The 23,955-nt window shown below is 41.7% G+C and overlaps 1 protein-coding gene across 13 annotated transcripts in view; it reads left to right on the top strand.

Moving 5' to 3' along the window:
• The window catches only part of LOC143283922 (putative phospholipid-transporting ATPase IA), a 152,423-nt gene that overhangs the window by 112,357 nt on the left and 16,111 nt on the right, over positions 1 to 23,955 (top strand). For 2 of the 13 annotated variants that reach the window (XR_013055467.1, XM_076590359.1), the window contains exons 30-39: positions 2,924 to 2,998; positions 6,656 to 6,778; positions 10,353 to 10,431; positions 11,977 to 12,038; positions 13,176 to 13,232; positions 15,066 to 15,173; positions 17,166 to 17,254; positions 18,309 to 18,410; positions 20,207 to 20,295; positions 22,602 to 22,622. Coding sequence is in view for 12 of the 13 variants with exons in the window: in XM_076590359.1 (XP_076446474.1) it covers positions 2,924 to 2,998; positions 6,656 to 6,778; positions 10,353 to 10,431; positions 11,977 to 12,038; positions 13,176 to 13,232; positions 15,066 to 15,173; positions 17,166 to 17,254; positions 18,309 to 18,410; positions 20,207 to 20,295; positions 22,602 to 22,622 (805 nt within the window). In the remaining variant the exon portion in view is untranslated. The other 11 variants (XM_076590354.1, XM_076590353.1, XM_076590358.1 and 8 more) reach the window with 11 other exon arrangements.

The following is a 23,955-nucleotide window of genomic DNA, read 5'->3' as shown; positions in this document are numbered from 1 at the left end:
AAACAAAAAGACAGGTGCCTGACCTGAGTTAATACCCAGTGAGCTGGTCAGGCCTTGATTTGAGAACCTTCCAAATGCTGCATAAGAGAGAAGGGAGAAGAGAAATATGAATCTGCAAGAGGCAGACAGTGTCATATTGTGCGAACATTCATGCTGATACTCGACCAAAACTAAAGAGCAATAGATAGGGATCAAGACAGAAAGGGACATGCACACATGTAAGTACATGATATTATGTACACAGAGACACACACTCAGCCACCCATCCCCCCCACCCCCTCCACACACACACTGCACAACACAACACATACAACAGACACACAAACACACAACACACACACAGAGCTCAAGCTCACAGGCCCAGTGTACCAATTGACAGATACGTCCTCAGGTTTTTTGTGGGGACTGGACTGATTGGGAGAAAAGAGGTTAGGAGGAGGGGGTGGTTGTGGGGGAATGTTAGGCGTCAAGGAGTTCACAGACATGAGTTCCTTGAAGATGTGACAGTCTGCTGATGTTGGTGAATAGGTGAGTCTGGGTGAAAGTGCAGCTGTATTTTCTGTTTTATCGTACTGTGGAGACATGGAAAGTAGTTAACAATATTTACTGCCTAACTGTTGCCTTTAAATGACTTTAATTTGTGATGGTTTTATTTTTCAAAATGACATGTTTCATGATTTAGTCTTTGTATTTGTGTTAAATGATGTGTTTTGTGTCTGACCATCTTTATGTGTTCATTCATCATGTATCGTTTATGTTTTTTACTTTCCTTTGTTTTGTTTTTTTAATGCTTTTCAACAAATCCAGATTGCTGGGGATTTTTTGGCTGATGAGCTTTTGCATTTCTTTCAGTTCTGGTTTGCAATAGAAAGTGGATTTTCAGGCCAGAGTATGTTCGAGAAGTGGACTTTAAGTCTGTACAACGTGGTATGTGGACTCTGACATGCCTGGCTTGAACCCAGAAATGTTTCCCCTGCTGCTTTCTGTTTTTCTGTTGTTGGTTGTTGTTGTTTTTTCATGTTGTCCTTGTTGCTGTTTGTTGATACTAAGTGATGAAACTGTATTCCATCCACTTTGTTACTGTGTCCTGACCTCTCCCCCAATATCTCTCTCCTCTGATGTGATGGATATCATCTGCATGTTATCTTCTGGAGGCTTTGCATGTCGTAGTGATGGTGGTTGTGTCCATGAATGGTCATGGACATTGTATTCATTGGCATGCTTTGTTGTTGTTCACCTGTAGTCAGCACAATACCTTCCTTGGCGCTAATGTCTGCCTGTCATACATCGTCTTATGTATTGTTTGGGCAGACATGCCTGCTTACAGCCAGCGTAGTCGTCTGTCAAGGGTAAAAAAAAAAAAACAACTAACAAAACAGATGTCTCAGAAATATGGATGAAGACAGCAATCCTAAAGTATGCATTAAGTAAGTATTCATTTGAAAATAGAAATAACAATAGAGAAATACCTAAATGTACTGACTCGATTTGTTCAACTGCAGATGACTCTGGTTATTAAACAGCAGATGACTAACAATTCAATAGCAGAGAAATCCTTTGACATTACTATTTTTCAATTATTGGTTTTCAAAAAGAAAATCATTTTTTTAATGTTTTTTAGCATTCAGTCCAGATTATTAACCTTTCTTAGGCAGTAGATTGTGCATTTACTGGTAATTTCCATCTGCTCTACCTTGCATGGAGGTTTTGACAGTGCCACACTGACTGTCAGAGAGGGGTGTGTGAACACCATTCTGACCAGGTCTGGCATGATGTGGGAAAAAAGAAAAGAAAATGGAAAGACATGTAAGCCACAATCATGATGGAAGCAACAAGAGTGACCGGGGAAACAAGATGTGGCTTGTATCTCAAGCAAATTATGTGAATACAGGATCTTGGACCTTTTTAAAATCATTTGGGACCAGTTTGCCAGTGATACTGTTCTGCTGATGAAGCTGTTTTACTGACTTATTTCTGACCGTTTCAGTTTCAAAGAGGTGTCTAAGCATGCGGACTGGTCCATATATGACACACAGCATCTGCTGTATTAAAGCATTAAGAATAATCAGAGCAGATGCCTGACCTTTGATCAGGCCTTTTGTTTTTTTAGCATGTCACCTAAAGCAGAATGTGAGGGTAGGCATGTCTGCCACTGTTCCACTTTACTGTCATTGTTGCAGGCATTGATGTTTGTTGTTGTGAAGTGATGAAATGGTGTGGACAGCAGTATCACTACAGTACACAATCTGCAGTCTTGCAGTCTTCCAGCTGGGGACTGGGGGAGACACAGCCAGGGTGTTGACAGCTTAAATGTTGAATGCCTTGTGATGTGTTGATTGATAGTTGTGAAAAATGCTTTAGCTGGACTTGTTTGCACATCTTCCCTTCTGTTTCTGTGCTGTCCATGTTTGTGTGTTGTGTTTTGTTGGCGGTGTGGCCCAGCATTCAGGACTGGAGCCAGACACAGGGAGGAGAAGAGCTGCTGGCCAGTGTGGTGACCTGGAGGTGTGTTGTCTTGTGCTGTTTTCATCTGCAGGTAGGACATTGCAGCCATCCACAGCACCTTCCTCACTGACGACAACAGAGCAGTGTCTGTGTTGGGTGTAGTGCTGTGCTTGCTGCTCGCATTTCTGTGACATTTCAGACAGCTGTGTTTATATAGTAATGGGCCATCTGTTTGCCTGCAGTGAGTGTGTGCTTCCTGTATCATCTGTGTGTCTGTGTGTCTATTTGTGTATGCGTGTGTGTGTCTGTGTGTGTAGCACTTTGCTGTTCCTGTGTCATCCATGTGTGTGTGTGTGTGTGTGTTTGGAGTATACCAGTGACTTACCATGTCCCAGTGTTCTGTGTATCACTGTATGACAAGCAGAAAAGCCATTCTTCATGTTCCTGGTGTTTAGTGGTGTCTTTATTTTGTTGGCAGTTTTGGTTTCAAATAGTCAATGGATTCTCCGGCCAGATTCTGTTTGAACGATGGAGTATCGGTCTGTATAATGTGGTATGTATCCGTATCATCCTCACTGGCTCTCTTGTCAGCATGCACATACTATAAAGCAAAAAACCTGCATGAGTGGTTACATTTTTGGATGAAGAGTGTTGTTGGTGGTTTACAAACTACAACAGGAGGTTCATGTACTCCAGGAGAGGTGTTACGAAATCCCAACAAACGCAAGTGAATGTTTGATCATAGAGACCAGTCTTACATCATGATCTTACTGCAGCCATAGTGGTTGTGTCATTTTGGAAGCTTGCTAATATACAACAAAAACAACAGGCATCAAGTCTTCCAGTTTTGTTTAACATCAGCTCTTTTCATTGAAAATTGCTAGACAGGATACTCAGTCCATATGCATCCATAGTGAAGTGATTTCAATGGCAAAGCACTGGATGTAAAAGAAATGTCAGGGTTTTTTTCATATTCTCATGCATTTTCTTGTATTCTCAGTTCTGTCTTAACAGTATCATTTTGAAAATGTCTCAGTCAGATGGGAAAGCTACAGTTGTTTTAACAACAGGATTTGGTTTTGCAATACGAGGGATGGGAGAATGGGTGTTGTGATGATGGTGAAGGGTATGACTCTGCTCACTCACACCCAGTTGACAGTGATGGTATCTGTCATCCTGAATTGTAAAGTGAACTATTTGTACCCTTGACACTGTCCTTTAACTGTATTTGCTGGTAACACTTTTCATCTGGGTGATTATGAATCTTGTGTACGATGATTGTATTATCGCTTTACATGTTTATATTTGAGGTTCTTGTCAATACATTTTTATGAATATGAATGCAGTCTTTGTACCCTTCATGATATTGTTGTCACTAAAAAAAAAACCCACCCAAAACACAAAAATATATTGGTGTTGTAACATGGTTAATCTTCTTCTTCTTATTTTCATGAGTATTTTTAAGACTGGGTATTGATTTGAAGATTCATCTCTTGGATTCTATTCAAGGATAACTGAAAAGCTGTACAGAGTTGCAGTGGTATTGCTTGCTTAAGTGCATCCGGAGATTAGAAAAGAGAGATAAACCACTTGCAGAAATTGCTGAAGCCAGGCAGCCTGCGCCGCGAGACGCATTCATTATTCATGAGCTGCCTTTGCCCCGCCCAAACTAAGGGAAAGCGTCAGTCGAACGCAGTCTCCTGAGTGATTTTATAATTTGGATTACACCTTTTTTCCCTTTTCTGTTTGCTTCATCCCACGCAGATGTCAAACTCAATTTTGTTGTGAATAACATTCCTAAATATTTATATGTATTGGTTACTTTTATTTCCCTATCACCACAGCACCATTTTTCACGAGTCGAAAGATGACCTCCATTGCGGAAAACTATAATATTGGTCTTATCGAGATTCACTGTTTGTTGTAGTCTGTCTGTTTCTTGCTTAAGGGCATTTAATTGATTTTGTAACCCTATGGGTGTGTCAGACAAGAGAACAACATCATCAGCAAATAGCGTTAAGAGCAAAATCTGTTGCGCCAGGTATCATTTGTATTCCATGTCTCCCCTTCTTTGATAACTCCACTGCCAATTCACCGATGAAAAAGGAAAACAGCTGTGAGCTTAGCATACAACCTTGTTTAACCCCTCTTGGACACTGATAAAAGTCTGAATAAATACCTTTGTCACGAACACATACAAGTACAGAATCGTAGATGCTTTTAACAGCCATGTAAAACTCCTGAGAGAGAGAGACAGAGACTTAGAGAGAGAGAAAGAGCACAATACAACGGTCTGCTCGGGCAACATGAAGCGTTCATATATATATGAATTATATATATGATTATGTACATATAGATAGATTTAGATTTACATACTAATAGATCTATATGAAATTATGTATGTATGTATTCATGTATGTATGTATGTATGTATGTATAGACAGATGTTAGAAGAGAGACAGAGCTGAATATGTGTTTTATGTTTTGATATATATATATATATATTTTTGTTGTTGAAGAAATGGTGATGTAAACCAGAAAGTGTGAAGAAAAAGTAGCGTTACGAAAACGCAGTTCAATAATTTACAACTGTCTCTCTCATGTGCAACATTGGGCTGGGGGTCAGGGGGGCGCGTTTGGGGGAGTTGGTGGTGGGGGGAGCTGCTTTATTTTCTTTTTATATTATCTACATTCAAGCAGATGCAAATGTGTTAAAAACCAAGCAAAAATGAATCGGTTTTCATTGTATACAGCGAATCTTACTACACGTGGGAAATTCCAGGCATAACTTAACTTTCGCTTTACTGCAGCTGAACCGTCGGAACCGACCAGTTTCCTTCAGGTGAGGAAGGAGAGGGTGATTTACCCCCACCCTTCCGCACTGCGTGTGTGCCCCAAAACGGCTTCAGCACTGTTATAGACAGTAAGAAGGGGCCTGCCGCGAGTGGTTTATCTCTCTTTTCTAATCTCCGGTGCATCTCATTATAATGTACAATGGCCAAAACTGTACATAATCAAGGATTTGTGTAAGAAGTCTGGAACTCTTCATTGTATAAAGCCATGTCAGAGAAAAAGGTCATGTCTGCTGCTCAGTGAATAAAGTAAATTCTGACTGTAGCTCATTGAATAAAGTCATGTCTGATTCTGTAGCTCATTTAATAAAGTCATGTCTGTAGCTCGGTGAATAAGTCATACCTGTAGCCCAGTGAATAAAGTTATGTCTGTTGCTCAGTTGATAAAGTCATGTCTGTTGCTCATTGAATAAAGTCATGAATAAAGTCATGTCTTGCTCAGTGAATAGTCATGTCTGTGGCTCAGTGATTAAGTCATGTCTGTTGCTCTGTGAATAAGATCATGTCTGTAGTGCAGTGAATAAAATCAGGTTTGTAGCTAAGTAATCAAAGTCAGGTCTGTAACTCAGTGAATAGCCATGTCTATAGCTCTGAATAATGCCATGTCTATAGCTCAGTGAATTAAGATCTGTAGCGCCCCGAATAAAGTCAGGTCTGTAGATCCGTGAATAAAGTCAAGTGTGTAGCTAGTGAATAGACAAGTCTGTTGCTCTGTGATTAAAACGTGTCTGAAGCTCATTGAATAAAACTGTTTTTGTAGCTCATTTAAATAAGTCATATAAGTAGCTTTGAATATGTCATGTCTAAACCTCAGTGAATAAAATGATGACTTCCATAGGTTTGCTGTAAAGATTCAGCTGATTACTCAACTGCACACTTCAGCTGCACTCATCATTCTCATACTGTCAGCTCACTGACTAACTGATAGAAGACAGACATTGCTTCAGTGTGACACTGTTTTTCAGTAACACCAGTTTATACTTCAGACAAAAGAATGAAAAATAAAAGTGTTTGGTTGTTATTAACAGTTTACTTGAGTTACAGAACAGGTTATCATCATCAGCATGTACCACATGATAATAATCATAATGATGACATTAATGATTATAATAATTAGTAGTAGCAGTAGTATAATTATTAATAATAACAGCAACAAGAACAATAATAATAATGATAATAAAGGCATTTATATAGTGCTTAATCTTGTCAAAGATAAATTAAAGTTTCACACCAGTCATTCATATGCATGTATACATGATTCAGAGGGGAGAAAGAAGTTTAAAATGATAGCACATACACAGGATTGAGGAATATCATAAATACATATGTGATCTTTGCTTTTGGGTCACTTCTGACAGATTTTCACCGCAGCACCTCCTCTGGCCATCGGACTGTTTGACCGATTCTGCTCTGCAGAAACCATGATGAAGAACCCCTCCCTGTACAAGGACTCCCAGAAGGGTCACTTCTTCAACGTCAAGGTAGGGACAGAAGCCTGCCCATGTCCTGCCCCTGTCAGGTTGACAGGTGCTCTTCAGTTAACCCTTTCACTTCCGGAACTACTTGCGATTTTTGCAAAATAATCACCAACCTCTATAAAAATCACAAACATTAAAATCATGCTCAAAAGTATGCAAAACTATACTTTTTCTTGAAGGAAATTTATAGGAGAATATGATTATCAGAAGCTCAGTGTTGACAGGGTGAGATAACTCCTAATCAGGGGAAGATAACTTGGATTTTTTGAAAAATAATACAGAAAATATTTGGTGAAAAAAAAAAAAAAAAAAATTCAAGTTTGTTTTATGAGTGGAAATTGTGCTAGAATATTAGCAAATGTGTCAGACACAACAAGTAAGTGCAGTTATGTTGTTTCCTCCACTGTCATGTTGTTCTTACCCTTGTTACTGCAGAGCGCCCACTAGACATATGATTGCTATGGGCGCAGCCATTGTTGTTTACATAAACGAGATTATCACAAGAGTCAGTGCCTCGTATTCACCACTTCCCGCTGAACATTCTGAACTTTGCGGGATCTGATGTGGTTAAGTTTTGCAAAAGTTTTGAATTTTCAAAGTCGCAGGATGAGTTTGATGACTGCTGAGGGCTTTGGTGTAATTTTAATGACAATTCCAAAGATGATTTTAAACCCATTATCTGCTGTAGCAGTCTGTTCATCCCCCTATTGGTTTTTGCCCTATGGCCAAATGTAGATTAGTCCCAGGGTTTATGTAGAATGACCGCTTGGGGGTAAATATCAGTTTCAGTTTCAGTTGCTCAAGGAGGCGTCACTGTGTTCGGACAAACCATATACGCTACACCACATCTGCCAAGCAGATGCCTGACCAGCAGCGTAACCCAACGCGCTTAGTCAGGCCTTGAGAAAAAAACCAAAAAAAACAAACAAAAAAAAAAAAAACGGTGGAATAAATAATAGATAAGCTTACATAAATAAATAAATAAATGAATAATAATTATAATATAGAAAAAGGTAGTAGTAATAATAATAGTAATACTAATAAAATGAAAAAAAAAAAATGAAAAAAAAGACAACAATGGTGATAAATAAGCGAATAAATGTAAAACATGAAGACACACATTCACACACACACCCACACATGCACAACAGAAATGCACCAAACATGCAGTTTCACAAATATGAAAGCACAGTCAAATACATATAAACGTACATGAGCTCCAACACACACACACACACACACACACACACACACACACACACACATTACCTTGCACCTCCTCTACCCCCCTCCTCCACACACTCATTTCTAGTCTACGTATCGCAGCTTCCACGGCACACACACACACACACACACACACACACACAAACACACACTCACAGAGATGAACACTTACTTGTACAAGCACACACACATACGCCCATATCTCCCACCCCCAACCCCACACACATATATACAAAGATAGATATATATATATATATATATATATATATATATATATATATATATATATATACGTTCCAATATCCTGTTGCTCCCACAGTGTAGGCATGCATATACTCACATACCTCATCCTCTACCCCACCTCCCCCCGCACTCCCACCTCCTCTCACACACACACACACACACACACACACACACGTACACAGATCTCTCCTGACACTTGTGTACACTTACACTCTCGCGCATTCACAAACGCACTCAAAAGCACAGACCCACACAAACACACATACACACACGCACAGAGGCTGCCACTGACTGGCCGCAAGAGGGATGGGAAAAGATCTCTGATGCCAAAAAAACGTGGCGTCTAGTGTGTTGCTCAGTCTATTGTATCTGGAAAGGCCCACAGAGACTCTGTTCCGTTTTGAAGAAATTTGCGCAATGTTGGTTTGGAAATGATGCCGATATTTGTTTGATTTGCAAAGCATCGTGCTCTACCTTTCATGTTAGACTTGCGGCCGCTCCCTCTCTGTGCTTTTATTTCTTTGAGGCGATCGATGGTGTGATGGCCTTGTACCTGTTCTTTTTGGTATTCTTTGATTTTTCTGAGGATTTCCGATTTTCCTAGATGTAGGCCGCTCGTTGGTGTTGCGTTACCAGCAAGTCTGTCAGCTCGCTCATTTCCCTTAACACCTGCATGTCCCGGGCAGTATGACCATGTGAGTTTTTTAATCTGAAAGTTGCGCATTGCCTTATGCCACTCTGGGCTTCCCATTCCGTTTTCAATTTTCTGTATGAGGTTCATTGAGTCGGTTAGAATCATGGCATGTTGGTTTCCGGGCGTATGGATGGACGATAGCCACTGGAGGGCATGTGTCGCAGCTTCAACTTCCATCGTTAGGCTGGAGGTTGTGACTTTGTAGGCAGCATTCTCTTTCCAAACTGTTTTCCCATTTTGTTTCGCAGTGAATCCCCAACCTGGTAAATATCAACTGTTCAGAAGTGACTCCCTTGCTGGATTTTACCTTCCCTCATAATGGGTATAGGGTTCATTCTAGGCTAGCTAGAAATGACTGCGGTGGTAAATATAGCCCAGTTAGACATGCTATTAATGGAGAATTTCCCCAAGTTTTCTTCTGTGAGGAAGAGTTGTTGGGGGTGGGGGGGGATCAGTCAAGACTGGCCCTGAACAAGCCCCTTTCTTTTTTCCATAACTTGATTAAACCTGTAGAAAGGGGGTAATTTCCAACTGGGTGGGGGTGGGTGGGAGGGGTCAATCATGACAAGCCACAAATGACCTATGGGGCTATTTGAAGCAGCAGGGAGGTAGCTGTAGGCTGTTACACCAGGCCTCTGTCCACCTGGCTTGTTGTGGAATGTGCAGTGAATCAGTATTGGTGTGTGTCTTCCTGGATATTCACCTGACCTGGGCCCTTCTGTTGTTGTTTTTATTTGTTTGTTTGTTTTCTTTTTTTGATAAATAGTAACCCGGTCTGGATCCTGTGTTTACATTGCCTGGATCCTGTTTTATAATGGGTATTTATATCTTAGCCGGTTTCAGAATGGATATTTACCTCACCTCACCTTGATCATATTGATTATATTAACCTTTCACTGCCAAGTTTATTTTACACTCAGTCACAACTATTTGCCAAGGAGTTTTTGGTCAGTTCTAGCATGCAAACTATGGTAAAAAAAAAAAAAAAAAAAGTATATAAAACCTGTATTTTCTGAAAGGTAATGAACACATTATCCAATTATGACAAGTTCACTCGAATATGATTATTTTGCGATTGGAAAATTCCTGCAATTACATGGACAGATAGTTCCATCATGCACACTGGAAGGGGACAAATTTTTTTTGTGGACCACTCAAAGGGTTATGTGACTATTTACGTCACCTTGGCTCATTCATGAATGGATAGTGACTTTACTTAGGCATATTTATAAATGGACATTTATCTTCCCTGAGTCACTTGACACATGGATATTTACTTCTCCTAGATCCTTTTTTGAAATGGATGTTTATCTCATCCAGGTAGTTACCTCACCCATTTTTGATGAAGATTTAACTCACCTATTGATAAATGGATGTCTGCCTCAGTGCCTGCTGAGTTAGAGGGTGTGTTGGCAGGTGTTCTGGGTGTGGATCGGTAACTCCATCCTGCACTCCATCATCCTTTTCTGGATCACGATGCTGTCCCTCAACCAAGGTACCTGTCCCTCTGTTTTCTGCCTGCCCTCTTAGCATGCAGCTGACCTTTTGTGTACCTGTCTGTCGGTCTTGTGCTAGTCTTTTACCTGTTCTTTTGTCTTGTTTCAGTCCTGTATTCCTATCCTGCATTTTCTTGTACTCGTCCTTTGGTCTTGTATGTAGAGCTCCTTTTCTGTACCTGCTCTTTTGTCTTGTATCTATCCTTTCCTGTACTTGTCCTGTGTTCTTGTATCTGTCCTTTCCTGTACCTGTCCTCTGTTCTTGGAGATGTACTGTACCTGTCCTGTGTTGTATCTGTCCTGTACCTGTCCTTTGGTTTTGTATTTGTCCTTTCCTGTACTCGTCCTGTGTTCTTGTATCTGTCCTGTACCTGTCCTGTGTTCTTGTATCTGTCCTGTACCTGTCCTGTGTTCTTGTATCTGTCCTGTTCTCGTCCTGTGTTCTTATCTGTCCTGTACCCATCCTGTGTTCTTGTATCTGTCCTGTACTCGTCCTGTGTTCTTGTATCTGTCCTGTACCCATCCTGTGTTCTTGTATCTGTCCTGTACCTGTCCTGTGTTCTTGTAGTTGTATCTGTCCTGTACCTGTCCTGTGTTCTTGTAGTTGTATCTGTCCTGTACCTGTCCTGTGTTCTTGTATCTGTCCTGTACCTGTCCTGTGTTCTTGTAGTTGTATCTGTCCTGTACCTGTCCTGTGTTCTTGTAGTTGTATCTGTCCTGTACCTGTCCTGTGTTCTTGTAGTTGTATCTGTCCTGTACCTGTCCTGTGTTCTTGTAGTTGTATCTGTACTGTACATGTCCTATGTTCCTGTATCTATCCTGTCATTGTTCTTTGGTCTTGTATCTGTACTGTACTGTACTTGTCCTTTGGTTTTGTATTTGTCCTTTCCTTACCTGTCCTGTGCTCTTGTATCTGTCCTGTACCTGTCCTGTGTTCTTGTATCTGTCCTGTACCTGTCCTGTGTTCTTGTATCTGTCCTGTACCTGTCCCGTGCTCTTGTATCTGTCCTGTACCTGTCCCGTGTTCTTGTATCTGTCCTGTACCTGTCCCGTGCTCTTGTATCTGTCCTGTACCTGTCCTGTGCTCTTGTATCTGTCCTTTCCTGTACCTGTCCTGTGCTCTTGTATCTGTCCTTTCCTGTAATGTCCTGTGCTCTTGTATCTGTCCTTTCCTGCACATGTCCTGTGCTCTTGTATCTGTCCTTTCCTGTAATGTCCTGTGCTCTTGTATCTGTCCTTTCCTGTAATGTCCTGTGCTCTTGTATCGGTCCTTTCCTGCACATGTCCTGTGCTCTTGTATCTGTCCTTTCCTGCTCATGTCCTGCGCTCTTGTATCTGGTCCTTTCCTGCACATGTCCTGTGCTCTTGTATCTGTCCTTTCCTGCACATGTCCTGCGCTCTTGTATCGGTCCTGTACCTGTCCTTTGGTCTTGTAACTATGTGCAGTGGATTTCGGTGGCATGGAACTACATTCTGATAAGAATGTTATTCTCTTTGATATACACATTGGTGTTATTTTAATGATGCAAACAACGATGTTGCAGATGTGTCATTCTCAGATGGAAAAGTGGGGGACTACCTCTTCATGGGGAACTTTGTCTACACGGTGAGTTGATTGAGCATCTGTGGTTTGGTCCTTCATGATTGTCCGTTAACAATTTAACAATGTACCACACACATATGCGCAGAGCTAGAAGCTGCACAGAAAACTGGGCACGCAGATCTGTGTGATCACATCACTTGCTGTTTCAAAATGTTTCATGCATATCTGCATGCTGAGTTTTGAGTTGAAACAAAAATTCCCCACCATGGTCTAAGGGAAAAAAACTCATATAGTTCTACCCCGCAATCATCCATCTAACTTCCCTTAATCTAGACTGGTTTATATCTGGTAAAATCCACAAACATTGAAACAATGCACTTGACGTCAGTCATTTTTATGTGAAGATGGCGTCAAAGCAAACTACATTTTTGGTTGTGTCATAGAAGAAGTGCTTCAAAAAGTTGTTCAGTCTGGTTTTGATGACAAGCAAAGTGATTCAGAAAATGAACATGAATACAGAGAAAATGAAGATGATTTACATCAAGACTTAGTCGTTACAGATGAAAGTGAAAATAACAAAGAAGATGACGATACTGATGAGACACGTGTTGAATTCTGTGTTGAATGTGACAGTGTGTGCTTCTCATTATCTTTTGTTTTGTTCTTGTGTGTGAAGCTGAATTATGTATCAGTATTCAAGATTAACTCTTTGAATGTTTGAGATAAGTGGAAGATTTAATCATTACATTATTTTGTGATGTTTTAACACACTCTTGTACATGCTTTGTATAGAATATAAGCTTTGCTTTTTCACTTCAGGTGTCTTTATTTCTTTGCACGGCTGGTGTAATAGAGGAAAAGAACAGTCACACAAACACAACTCTCAGAAATAAACAGTGTGCTAGAAGAAAGATTTTTTTTCCAATGGTACCATACACTTGATTTGACTATTAATAAAGGTAAAATATCTCCTCTTGAAAAGATCACAAATAGCCCATTTCCAGACTGCGCTCACCCACTGAGCACCTCAGAAAGGTGATGAGAATGGTGGTTGTAGTGTAAAGATGATTTGATTTGTCTCATCATAAGGTTCAGCAGTATTTGAATGCGTAATTTTATTATTGTTATGATTATGATTTTTTTCATTTTTTTTCTCTTTTTTTTCAAGATTATAAATCAGTGGTTGTGTTGGTGTTGCAGTATGTGGTGGTGACAGTGTGTCTGAAGGCAGGGCTGGAGACCAATTCCTGGACCTGGGTAAGTACTGTGATTGTCCAACACTTTGAGGGCACTGTCTGGCAGGTGTAGTGTGTGCTGTGAAGTCCTCTCTGCCTTAACACCTTCACTGCTGCTGATGGACATGTTTGTGTGTGCAGTGTTACATGTGTGTAATGACATGTGCACCACAGCTCGTGGCAGGATGTGTATAATGATATGTGTAGTGAGGTGTGCTCATCACTGAAGGGTTGTCATCTCCACTAAGATAGAGCTCCTAGGTGAGGCCACTCTGTATCTGGACTTTTCTTCCTCTTGGGATTGCAAATTGCATTACTGCTCCAGTAGAATCAGTGACACCATTGACAAGTACAACAAAAAATAGCAAATGCCTTTTAATTAAACTCATACCACACTGATCATATTTCACCAAGGTTCAGCAGTCAGTGTCCAATAGGGTTTACCCATATAGAGTAGAACATATCTTTTTTACTGAGTGTACCAGGGTAACAAGAAATATTGATCACATGCATGGGTACAACTCTTCCATCTGGGGATGGAGATCCACTTTTACATTTCCATCAAAAACTGAACGGGAATCTTCTGAGAAAAAAAAATGAAAAAAAGAGTTGATGGATTTTTCTGTGTTGTTTGCTGAAAAACTGTCAAAAATTGAAATGGAAGTGCTCTTTTGAAAGCATTGGTCCGTGTTATCGGTATGTAGACCCCAAAGTGAAGAGGCTTTGAGAGGAGAGTGACATGTCGGAGCACCTGAATCTAAGGTTTCCTAACAGTAGATTGAAGTCAAGCTTGCAGTTGTCAAAATGCTGATCATGACAGAAGGCGCTCCCCACATGACATATTTTGATGTCACAGTGAAACACACACACATGCACACCATTATACCATTCAAGATTTATAAAAAGTGCATATTTTTGTTGTTGTTTTTCGGTTTATATGTATATGCTTATTGATAGATATGATAGGACCAATTCAGTGATTCCCCATGCACCTTTTGAACACTTTTTTTTTTATATGAAATTTTCTATTTTTGATTTTATTCACCTTCAGAGGAACATTGCACACCTTCCCCTCCAAACCCCCACCCCCCACCCCCCCCCCCCAGCCCCTACCAGAGCTCTGCCCCTGTACCCTGATGAGTAGTGATTATTTTTGTTGGTGTGGGTGTGTCTTGCCATTTGTGTGGAACTGAATAAGACTGTACTGCTGGTTTGAATGCTACATTGCTTCACTGACACAAAGATGTGTGCATGCATACACAGACGCAGACACACACATGCACACACACACACCACACCACACCACATATGCTACATAATGTAATGAAATATAATACAACACAACACAACCTTACACAACACATACACATACATACTTTTTTTTTTTTTATCCTTCTCTCTTTTAGTGTGTGCAGTTATGTACTCAACACAAAAATCTAAGACATGGCAGATGTGAAGTGGGCAACAATTAAAGACATTCACAAATCACAGTGTTACCAGTGGTCATTGAACGTATGTGAAGCGATGTGTGTTGTGTTTTTGCATAATGGTGTATGTTTATATGGTTAAATGGTTATATTTGTGTCAAGGTGTGTGTGTGTAATGATATGTGTGCCAGTATGCATGTTATTTGTGTGGTGATGTGCATGCAGTGATGCATGTTATATGTGTTGAAATATACGTAACGGTGTATGTGAAGTGGTATGCGTGTGTTATATGTGTGTGCTGTGGTATGTGCGTGAAGTGATGTGTGTACCAGTATGTATGTAATGGTGCGCGTGTGTGGCAAGATATGTATGGAGATAATGTGTGTATTGAGATGCTTGCATTCTGACATATGGCATGTTGCACACAGCTGACGCACTTGGCGATCTGGGGCAGCATTGCTTGCTGGTTCCTATTCCTCATTGTCTACAGTCACTTCTACCCTGTCATCAACCTGGCCCCGGAAATGGTGGGCATGGTGAGTCCCAGTGTGACATTGACATAGTGGGCATGGTGAGTTCCTGTGTGTTGACACTGAAATGGTGGGCATGGTGAGTCCCTGTGTGACACTGACATGGTGGGCATGGTGAGTTCCTGTGTGACATTGACATAGTGGGCATGGTGAGTCCCAGTGTGACACTGACATGGTGGGCATGGTGAGTCCCTGTGTGACACTGACATGGTGGGCATTGTGAGTTCCTGTGTGACACTGACATGGTGGGCATGGTGAGTTCCTGTGTGACACTGACATGGTGGGCATGGTGAGTTCCTGTGTGACACTGACATGGTGGGCATGGTGAGTTCCTGTGTGTTGACACTGGAATGGTGGGCATGGTGAGTCCCTGTGTGACACTGACATGGTGGGCATGGTGAGTCCCTGTGTGACACTGACATGGTGGGCATGGTGAGTCCCTGTGTGACACTGACATGGTGGGTGTGGTGAGTCCCTGTGTGACACTGACATGGTGGGTATGATGAGTTCCTGTGTGTTGACACTGATATGGTGGGTATGATGAGTTCCTGTGTGTTGACATTGACATGGTGGGCATGGTGAGTTCCTGTGTGTTGACACTGATATGGTGGGCATGGTGAGTTCCTGTGTGACACTGACATGGTGGGCATTGTGAGTCCCTGTGTGACACTGACATGGTGGGCATTGTGAGTTCCTGTGTGTTGACACTGATATGGTGGGCATGGTGAGTTCCTGTGTGACACTGACATGGTGGGCATGGTGAGTCCCAGTGTGACATTGACATAGTGGGCATGGTGAGTTCCTGTGTGTTGACACTGAAATGGTGGGCATGGTGAGTTCCTGTGTGACACTGACATGGTGGGCATGGTGAGTCCCAGTGTGACACTGACATAGTGGGCATGGTGAGTTCCTGTGTGACACTGACATGGTGGGCATGGTGAGTTCCTGTGTGTTGACACTGGAATGGTGGGCATGGTGAGTCCCTGTGTGTTGACACTGACATGGTGGGTATGATGAGTTCCTGTGTGTTGACATTGACATGTTGGGCACGGTGAGTCCCTGTGTGACACTGACATGGTGGGTGTGGTGAGTCCCTGTGTGACACTGACATGGTGGGTGTGGTGAGTCCCTGTGTGTTGACATTGACATGGTGGGCATGGTGAGTCCCTGTGTGTTGACATTGACATGGTGGGCATGGTGAGTCCCTGTGTGACACTGACATGGTGGGCATGGTGAGTCCCTGTGTGACACTGACATGGTGGGTGTGGTGAGTCCCTGTGTGACACTGACATGGTGGGCATGGTGAGTCCCTGTGTGACACTGACATGGTGGGCATGGTGAGTTCCTGTGTGACACTGACATGGTGGGCATGGTGAGTCCCTGTGTGCTGTGTAATTTGGATTGAATGGAGGACTGGGTGGATGATGAACTGATAAATGGATAGGTTTTATGCAGGATCACTATGATTATGGAAGGATTGTTTCTGTGCAGGATCACTATGATGATGGAAGGATTGTTTCTGTGCAGGATCACTATGATGGTGTATGGAATTTTTGAATTTTTTTTTTATGTATTTATCTATTATTTATCCACCCTTTTTTCTTTTTCTTTTTTTCTCAAGGCTTGACTAAGCGCGTTGGGTTATGCTGCTGGTCAGGCATCTGCTTAGCAGATGTGGTGTAGCGTATATGGATTTGTCCGAACACAGTGACGCCTCCTTGAGCTACTGAAACTGAAACTGAAACTTTAGGATCACTATGATGATGGATGGATTGTTTGTGTGCAGGATCGCTATGATGATGGATGGATTGTTTCTGTGCAGGATCACTGTGATGATGGATGGATTGTTTCTGTGCAGGATCACTATGATGATGGATGTTGATGGATGGATTGTTTCTGTGCAGGATCACTATGATTATGGACTGATGATGGATGGATTGTTTCTGTGCAGGATCACTATGATTATGGACTGATGATGGATGGATTGTTTCTGTGCAGGATCGCTATGTGCTGGGCTGCTGGCTGTTCTGGTTGGGGCTGATCCTCATTCCCTTCACCTGTCTCCTCAGGGACTTTTCCTGGAAAGTGTAAGTGTTTTCAGACTTCTCCTGGAAGGTATGAGTGTTGACAGACTTCTAGACGCTGTAAATGTTGACAGACTTCTCCTTTAACATGTAAGTGTTGATGAATTTCTTCCAGAAGTTTGTTTTGACAGGTTTTTTTCGTGGAAGGTATAAGTGTTTACAGACTTCTCCTACTAGGTGTTAGTTCTGATGCACTTATTCTACATAGTGTAAGTATTGACAGACATCTCCAAGGTGTAATTGTTGATGGACCTTTCCTGCAAGGTGTAAGTGATGACCGACTTGTCCTGCAAAGTGTAGGTGTTGACAGACTTATGAAAGGTGTAAAAGTTGACGTACACTTTTTGACAGTTGCAATTGTTGACCGACATACTTTTTTTTTTCAGATGGATGATAATGATGATGGTGATGCTATGGAGATCATGTTTTCTCTTGTTAATCAAGGATGATGATAATTGTGTTGTGCCATCATGGGTAGGAATCAAGGAAATCTGTATAGGCTAATGTCAACATGACATCTCTGTGCTATTTGCTCCCTTTCATCGTGTTTCCTGGCCTGAAACAGGCCGAAAGATAACAGACAGATGCTTTGTTGCTCAGAAAATTTGAGCTTAACCCCTTTACTGCTGCTGTCACCTCATTGTGGTGAGACAGAGCTTTGAGGTCAGGTTGTTAGTCGCCATTCTTTAACTTTACTTCTCCCTCTTGGGACTGCATTGCTTTTGTTAGTGATAACATCTACACCACATAAAAGTTCAGAAAAAATGGTAACTGCACTCTAGATTCATGCCACACTGATGTCATTTCTTCAGGGTTCAGCAGTCAAGGAGTTAAAAGCACAGCCATAAAGTTGATGACACTGGCATGTGGACTCAGTCTTCTCAAGTTCATTCAGGCATTCATGTAGCTTGCTAGCTGTAGGCTAAAAACAGTCCCAAAAAGATCTGTGCCTTTGATGGGGGTTTAAATCCTTGCTCTCCAAGTCGTCAGGCGCTCACTTTTCACCACTTTTCACATGGGTGGTTTGGCCCCACAATGATCCTGAAGGTGTTTTCAGGTTCAAGCGGACATACTTTAAGACGACACGACACCAATTGCAGGAGATGGAGCTGTCCAATAAAGAAGCCATCATCAATGGTTCCCCGCGCAAAAAGGCCAGGTCAGTGACCTTGCAGCTGTCTTCTTCATCTGCATTTATGGGCTGCAACTCACACGTTCACTCTTTTATTACCGCATGACCAGTTTTGTCCCCACCATGTAGGCAGCTATACTCCCAATTTCAGCTGTGAGAATGTTGAGTATGTCCTTTTTTCTTTAACCCACTGAATGCTGACATGGATTATGGGATCTTAGACATGCTTATTTGATCATCTGCATGAGTACAGCAGGCACTGTGATAGGGCTTCAAACCCAGGACCCTCAGACTGAAAGTCCAGTGCTTTAACCACTGGATTACTGTGCCCATCAATGTGAGTGTCTTTGACATGCAAGTTGCAGGTTGATGACTCTGCAGGTGTTTTTACTCACAAGTCACAGGTCAGAAATTATGCAAGTTTCTTAACACACTCGTCACAAGTCCGTGATTATGTACAAGGCATGTTCATTAAAGATTTTCCCTGACTTCTGGTTATTGTAGGAGGCTGAAACTGCACATGTATGATAATACATATTTCTATAGTTCATGTGTTAATTTGCATCTCTGAACTCGGAACAGTTTCTCTTTTGCAGGTGCTATGGTGGAGTAAGGTTTGATAATGGAGCCAGTTGAATGCTGAACGATCATGACGTTTCTCTACTTGAGAGGCCGCACACCAGGGGAGACGTTCAATGAGATGAAAGAGACTTGGGAGGATGCCCCATTGTATGACGGTAGTCAAGCACTGCCATCGTAAGTTCAAGTGTGATCAGACATCGTTGGAAACAGCTCCCATTCCCAGGTGACCACAGTCCGCCATTGATGAAGACACCATCTGACAAATGGAGGCCGCCATTTTGGAGGATTGTGACATAACTGTTCGCCAACTAGTCCAAGATGTCCAGATCAGTGAGTGGTCTGTGTAAAAAATCATCCATGACCATTTATGTATGGAGAAGTTGTCTGTACGATGGATTCTCTGGCTGCTCACACCTTTCCAGAAGCAGGAACGAGTGACATGCTCCCAGGCTCTTTTGACCATTTGCCAAGAAAACAAGGAGGATTTCTTCAACAGACTTACCACACAGGATGAAATATGGGTCCATCACTATGATCCAGATACTAAAGCCCAGTCGAAGTAATGGAAGCATTTTGACTCACTGCCTCCGAAGAAGGCACATGTTCAACCCTCGGCGGGCAAGGTCATGCTCACGGTCTTTTGGGACCACTGTGGAACAGTGATGATGGATTTCATGGCAAAGGGTACCACAATTACTGGGACATACAACACTTAATTGCTGCAGAAATTATGGGAGGCCATCAAAACCAAGAAGTGTGGCATGCTAACCAAAGGTGTCCGCCTCCTGCAAGACAGTGCCCTGGTTCACAACTCGCATGTTGCAAGACGGTAGCATGGTCCTGCGGCAATGGAATCCTTCCTCACTCTCCTGACCTTGCACCATCTGATTTCAACTTCTTTCCAACCATGAAGTCATTTTGGAGGGTAAGCACTTCCCAGATGATGAAACGATTATTTCCGAGGTCAAGTCGTGACTGCAGAATTCTCCAGACAAAGTCTTCATAGCTGTATAAAGCGATGGGAGAAATGTGTCACCCTTGATGGTACCTATGTAAAGAAAGACTAATAGCTATACCAAGTTTCATTCCTCTCAGTCCATGGGAAATGGGTCAGGGGAAATTTTTAATGAACATCCCTCATACATGTTCTCACATGATGATGATACGTGTGATGACATATGAAGAGGGTGATGATGTATATGATAAGAGATGATGATGACGATGATGTGTGTGTGTGACAGCAGGATGATCACAGAGAGGGCACGACTGCTCAGCTGCAGTCTGTTTGGACGCACCACAGGCCGCGTGCCCCAGACCACCCCCGCTGTCCGTAAGTGCCCACCCCCCACCCCTCCAGGTCCTGTGCATAGTATTAGTGTAGTGGGAACTGTAGCTGGTGTAAAGAATTCATCACCTCACCTTTGCCTTGTAGGTAAAAAATACCTCACCGACCCAGGCAAATTAAAAGTACTTCACCTATCTTGGTAGATTAAAGTATCTCACATGTACCTGGCAGATCAAAAGTACCTCACCTGTTCTGGTATAAATCAAAGGTACCTCACATGTCCTGGCATAGATCAAAAGTAAAAGTACTGTCTAACCCACCCCCTCCAGTCCCCCACACTTGATCTGATTCTTCACCATTTGTGTTGTACATGTCTTGAGAAGGGTTAGTCAAGTAGGAACATATTACTGCAGGGCCTTGAAGTAGCAGTCGTCGTCATGAGACAGTCACGTCATGATTCTGATTGACTATTTTCTCCTTTTGTCTTTTTGTTTTTTTCATAGTACGTTCATCTGTTATGTAACCCCTCAACAACAACAAAAGTCCTCCTTAGTCATGTTACCTTCCTGTAGTACAGTCATTGTACAGTCACATATTTTTATAACCAAACAAGAAACAAAAATCAAGTCACCTGAATGACTCCCACCACCTGTCAGTGAATGCTATGGTGTAGATGTGGTCATCATTATTGTTGTTGTCATGATGTCATGTGATGTGGTTTGAAGTATTGTAAACTCGTGGTTGTCACGACACTTTAGTTGTTCCAGACATAGTCATTAGTATGTGGTGAGGCGTGACATGCTGCTTTCTTCACTGTAGGTTTGTCTGCATCACCCCTTTGTCTCACATACACAGACGCATGTCTAACACACACACACACACATACACACACACAAGCTCACAAGTTCACTGGTGATATAGTTTACTTCTTTCCTGATACAGGGAATACCTTGTCAAAATCGGCGGTTCACAGAGAAAGTCAAGGTGATCAACTGTTGCTGACATGCCATTGTTGCCACATTTTAATTGGTTTTCATGGTACCCACACCTACCAACTGCTTCATTTTGAGTGTAGCTTGCTTGGTCAAACTTCAGAATGCTATGCCGAAGTTGTGAAACTCAAGATGTCATCATTAAATAATGTTTAAATGAAAGTGTTTTCTTAAATCATATTTTAGCATTGTTCCTCTGCCACTGACAGTTTTGCTATTGTTGAATATTGAAAATCCTTCTCTCAAGTCCAGTTGAGGATTGGTATGTCTGGGTATCATGCAGAGAACTAAAAACTGAAGAATTCAGTGTAGCAGAATGAACGGAATTAATCTTTCATCCAACTTTTACTGAAAGGTACTTTGCAATCAAAAACTTTGAGCAATATCAATAATTTGAGCACTCACTCACCATGTGATAAGTAAGAGAATATGTCTGACAGTTCTCAAAGAAGAAAGTTATGATTTACACTCTGTTCATTTCCAGCAGATTGAGGAATTGGGGCATGTTGTTGGTGTGTGTGGGGTTTCTTGGTTTTTTTGTTTGTTTTTGTTTCAATTTTTTGTCCAAAGCATAGAAATGGTTGTCCACTGAGAGCTGTGTGCAGAGGAAATCCTGTAACTTTGGGGGTTTTGGTTCTGCTCAATTTAGGCTCACTGGTTTTACAGGAAAGTGATGATTATGAACTCTTATTCAGCCCTTTTTTCTGAAATAGAGCTCAAAGCACTTTGCATGTACAATACTTATTAAACTGTAAATCATGAAAGAAATCAGTTCAGATACTGCCAACAGACATCATCACACTTACTTGCATACACGCACATGCATGCATGAATGCACACAGTATCACACACATACACATAATATTCACAGCATGGATAAAACATAGTTTGGAACTGTGCAAAGTGAAAGCACATAGTGAAAGAAGAAAGGGAAAGAAAGAAGGGTGAGGAATTAAGTACGGGTGCGGTAGAGAGGGCCTTATTACAGTTTATGTTGATTTAGATTTTTCTCCAAGACTGTTTTTTGTGTGTCTTTTGATGTTTTGATGCAGTGAATCTAAAGAAAACAAAAAGTAAAACTTGAGGTGGGTAGTCAAGTTGCAATAGCATTTCATCAAATAAACAAATAAGGACAAAAACAAGAACAAATGATGACATTTACAAAAATGCATGGGAAGAAATTTTCTGGTAAAATATGATGAGAGAAATACACATATTTCAAAAATAAATGCAATATTACAAGTTGTTTAACAAACTGAGAGAAAAATGTCTAAAAAGCAGCATGTCATGTTGTGACCTTACAGTGATGTGTTTGGATGTCGTGTGCATGGATGTTTTTTCCTTCCTTTTGTCTTTTAGCCCCTCAACAAGAATTTGACCGTAAGTTCACTTCTTTGTTTCTTTTTTCTCTTTAAAATGTTTGTTTTTTATTTATTCTTTTTTTTCCCCTAAAATATTACTAATGGTGCATATGTGCATGTGTATGTGTGTATGTTTGAGGGGTAAAATTTTGCACATGTGTGTTTATGGGCATGTGTTTGTGTTTGAGGGAAAAAAGATTGAAAGAGGGGGGTATAGCTAATTTGAACACTGCGTAGGTAAGAAAGGAGAGGTGGGAGGATGAAAATGGTGTGAGAGGCTTGTCTCCCTGTGCAACACTGTGTCCAATGTTTCTGTGGTTCTGTCGCCCATCATTTTATTGAAGTGTTTGCATGATGACCATTGTATCTTTTTCTTTTAGCTTTAATGTTCAATGTCTGCTCTTTTGAAAATTTAAATCCTGCACTTTGACATGAAAAGAGGTGTCACTCTTTTTTGAGGAGAAGCAGAGGAGGACAAAAGCAAGTGAAAGAAAGTGACAAGATAGAAATAATCCAAGAATGTCCAGCGGTGGCATGCAGATGTATGAGCACAGATTTTGACTTGTTGGACCTAAAAAGGAGGCAATGGGCAGTGGAAAAAAGAGGAGGAAGAGGATGAGCAGCACCCTCTGCAAAACGGTATACGGAATGATGTTTGTGGTTTTGATCCTCAGATTACTCCTCCCTTTCCCCCACACTTCCTCCCTCCTTCCAGCATGGACCAGCACTGTCATCAAGCAGAAGGCCTAATGGTAAAACAGACTGCCAATGACCTGGTTGCTCACCTGTCTCAAGACACCTTCCCCTGTCCTGGGGCATGCTGCGCTGTTCTGTAGTCCTTAACTTCTCACTCTGTGTACACCCCCTCCTTTCCTTCCCTGAACCCCCTAACCTCCCCACGCCCCCTTCCCTTCAACCTGCCCCCTTCCCTTCTATAAGTGTTCCTAACCCTTCAACCTGCCCCCTTCCCTTCCCTTGTCTCTGTCGCACCCTTTCCTCTTTCAGCATACACATCTTCCCTTTCAAAACAACACATCAGCTATTTTGCATGACGCATCTCTCCCTCCCTCTCCCTCCCTCTCTCTTTCTCGGAGTAACACATCTTTTGCAGTATAACACATGGTTATCTTGGCATGACGCTCCTTTCTCTTACCCTTCCAGTCTGTCTCTCTCTCTCTCAGATTGGACAGAATACATGGCCTACTCGGTCTCTCTCAGCTTGGCATGTGCCTGTCATCATAACAGACCTCTCCTTGTCTAATATGACTTATTTTGAAAAAAGTCATTTAAACTAAAAGAACAGAGCTCTGTTTCCAGGATGCTACCACCATCACTTCTCCCTGAATGGTACA

This window comes from Babylonia areolata, chromosome 7, assembly GCF_041734735.1.
Source record: "Babylonia areolata isolate BAREFJ2019XMU chromosome 7, ASM4173473v1, whole genome shotgun sequence".
NCBI classification, from domain to species: domain Eukaryota; kingdom Metazoa; phylum Mollusca; class Gastropoda; order Neogastropoda; family Buccinidae; genus Babylonia; species Babylonia areolata.
This window is presented reverse-complemented; position numbering and strand designations above follow the sequence as displayed.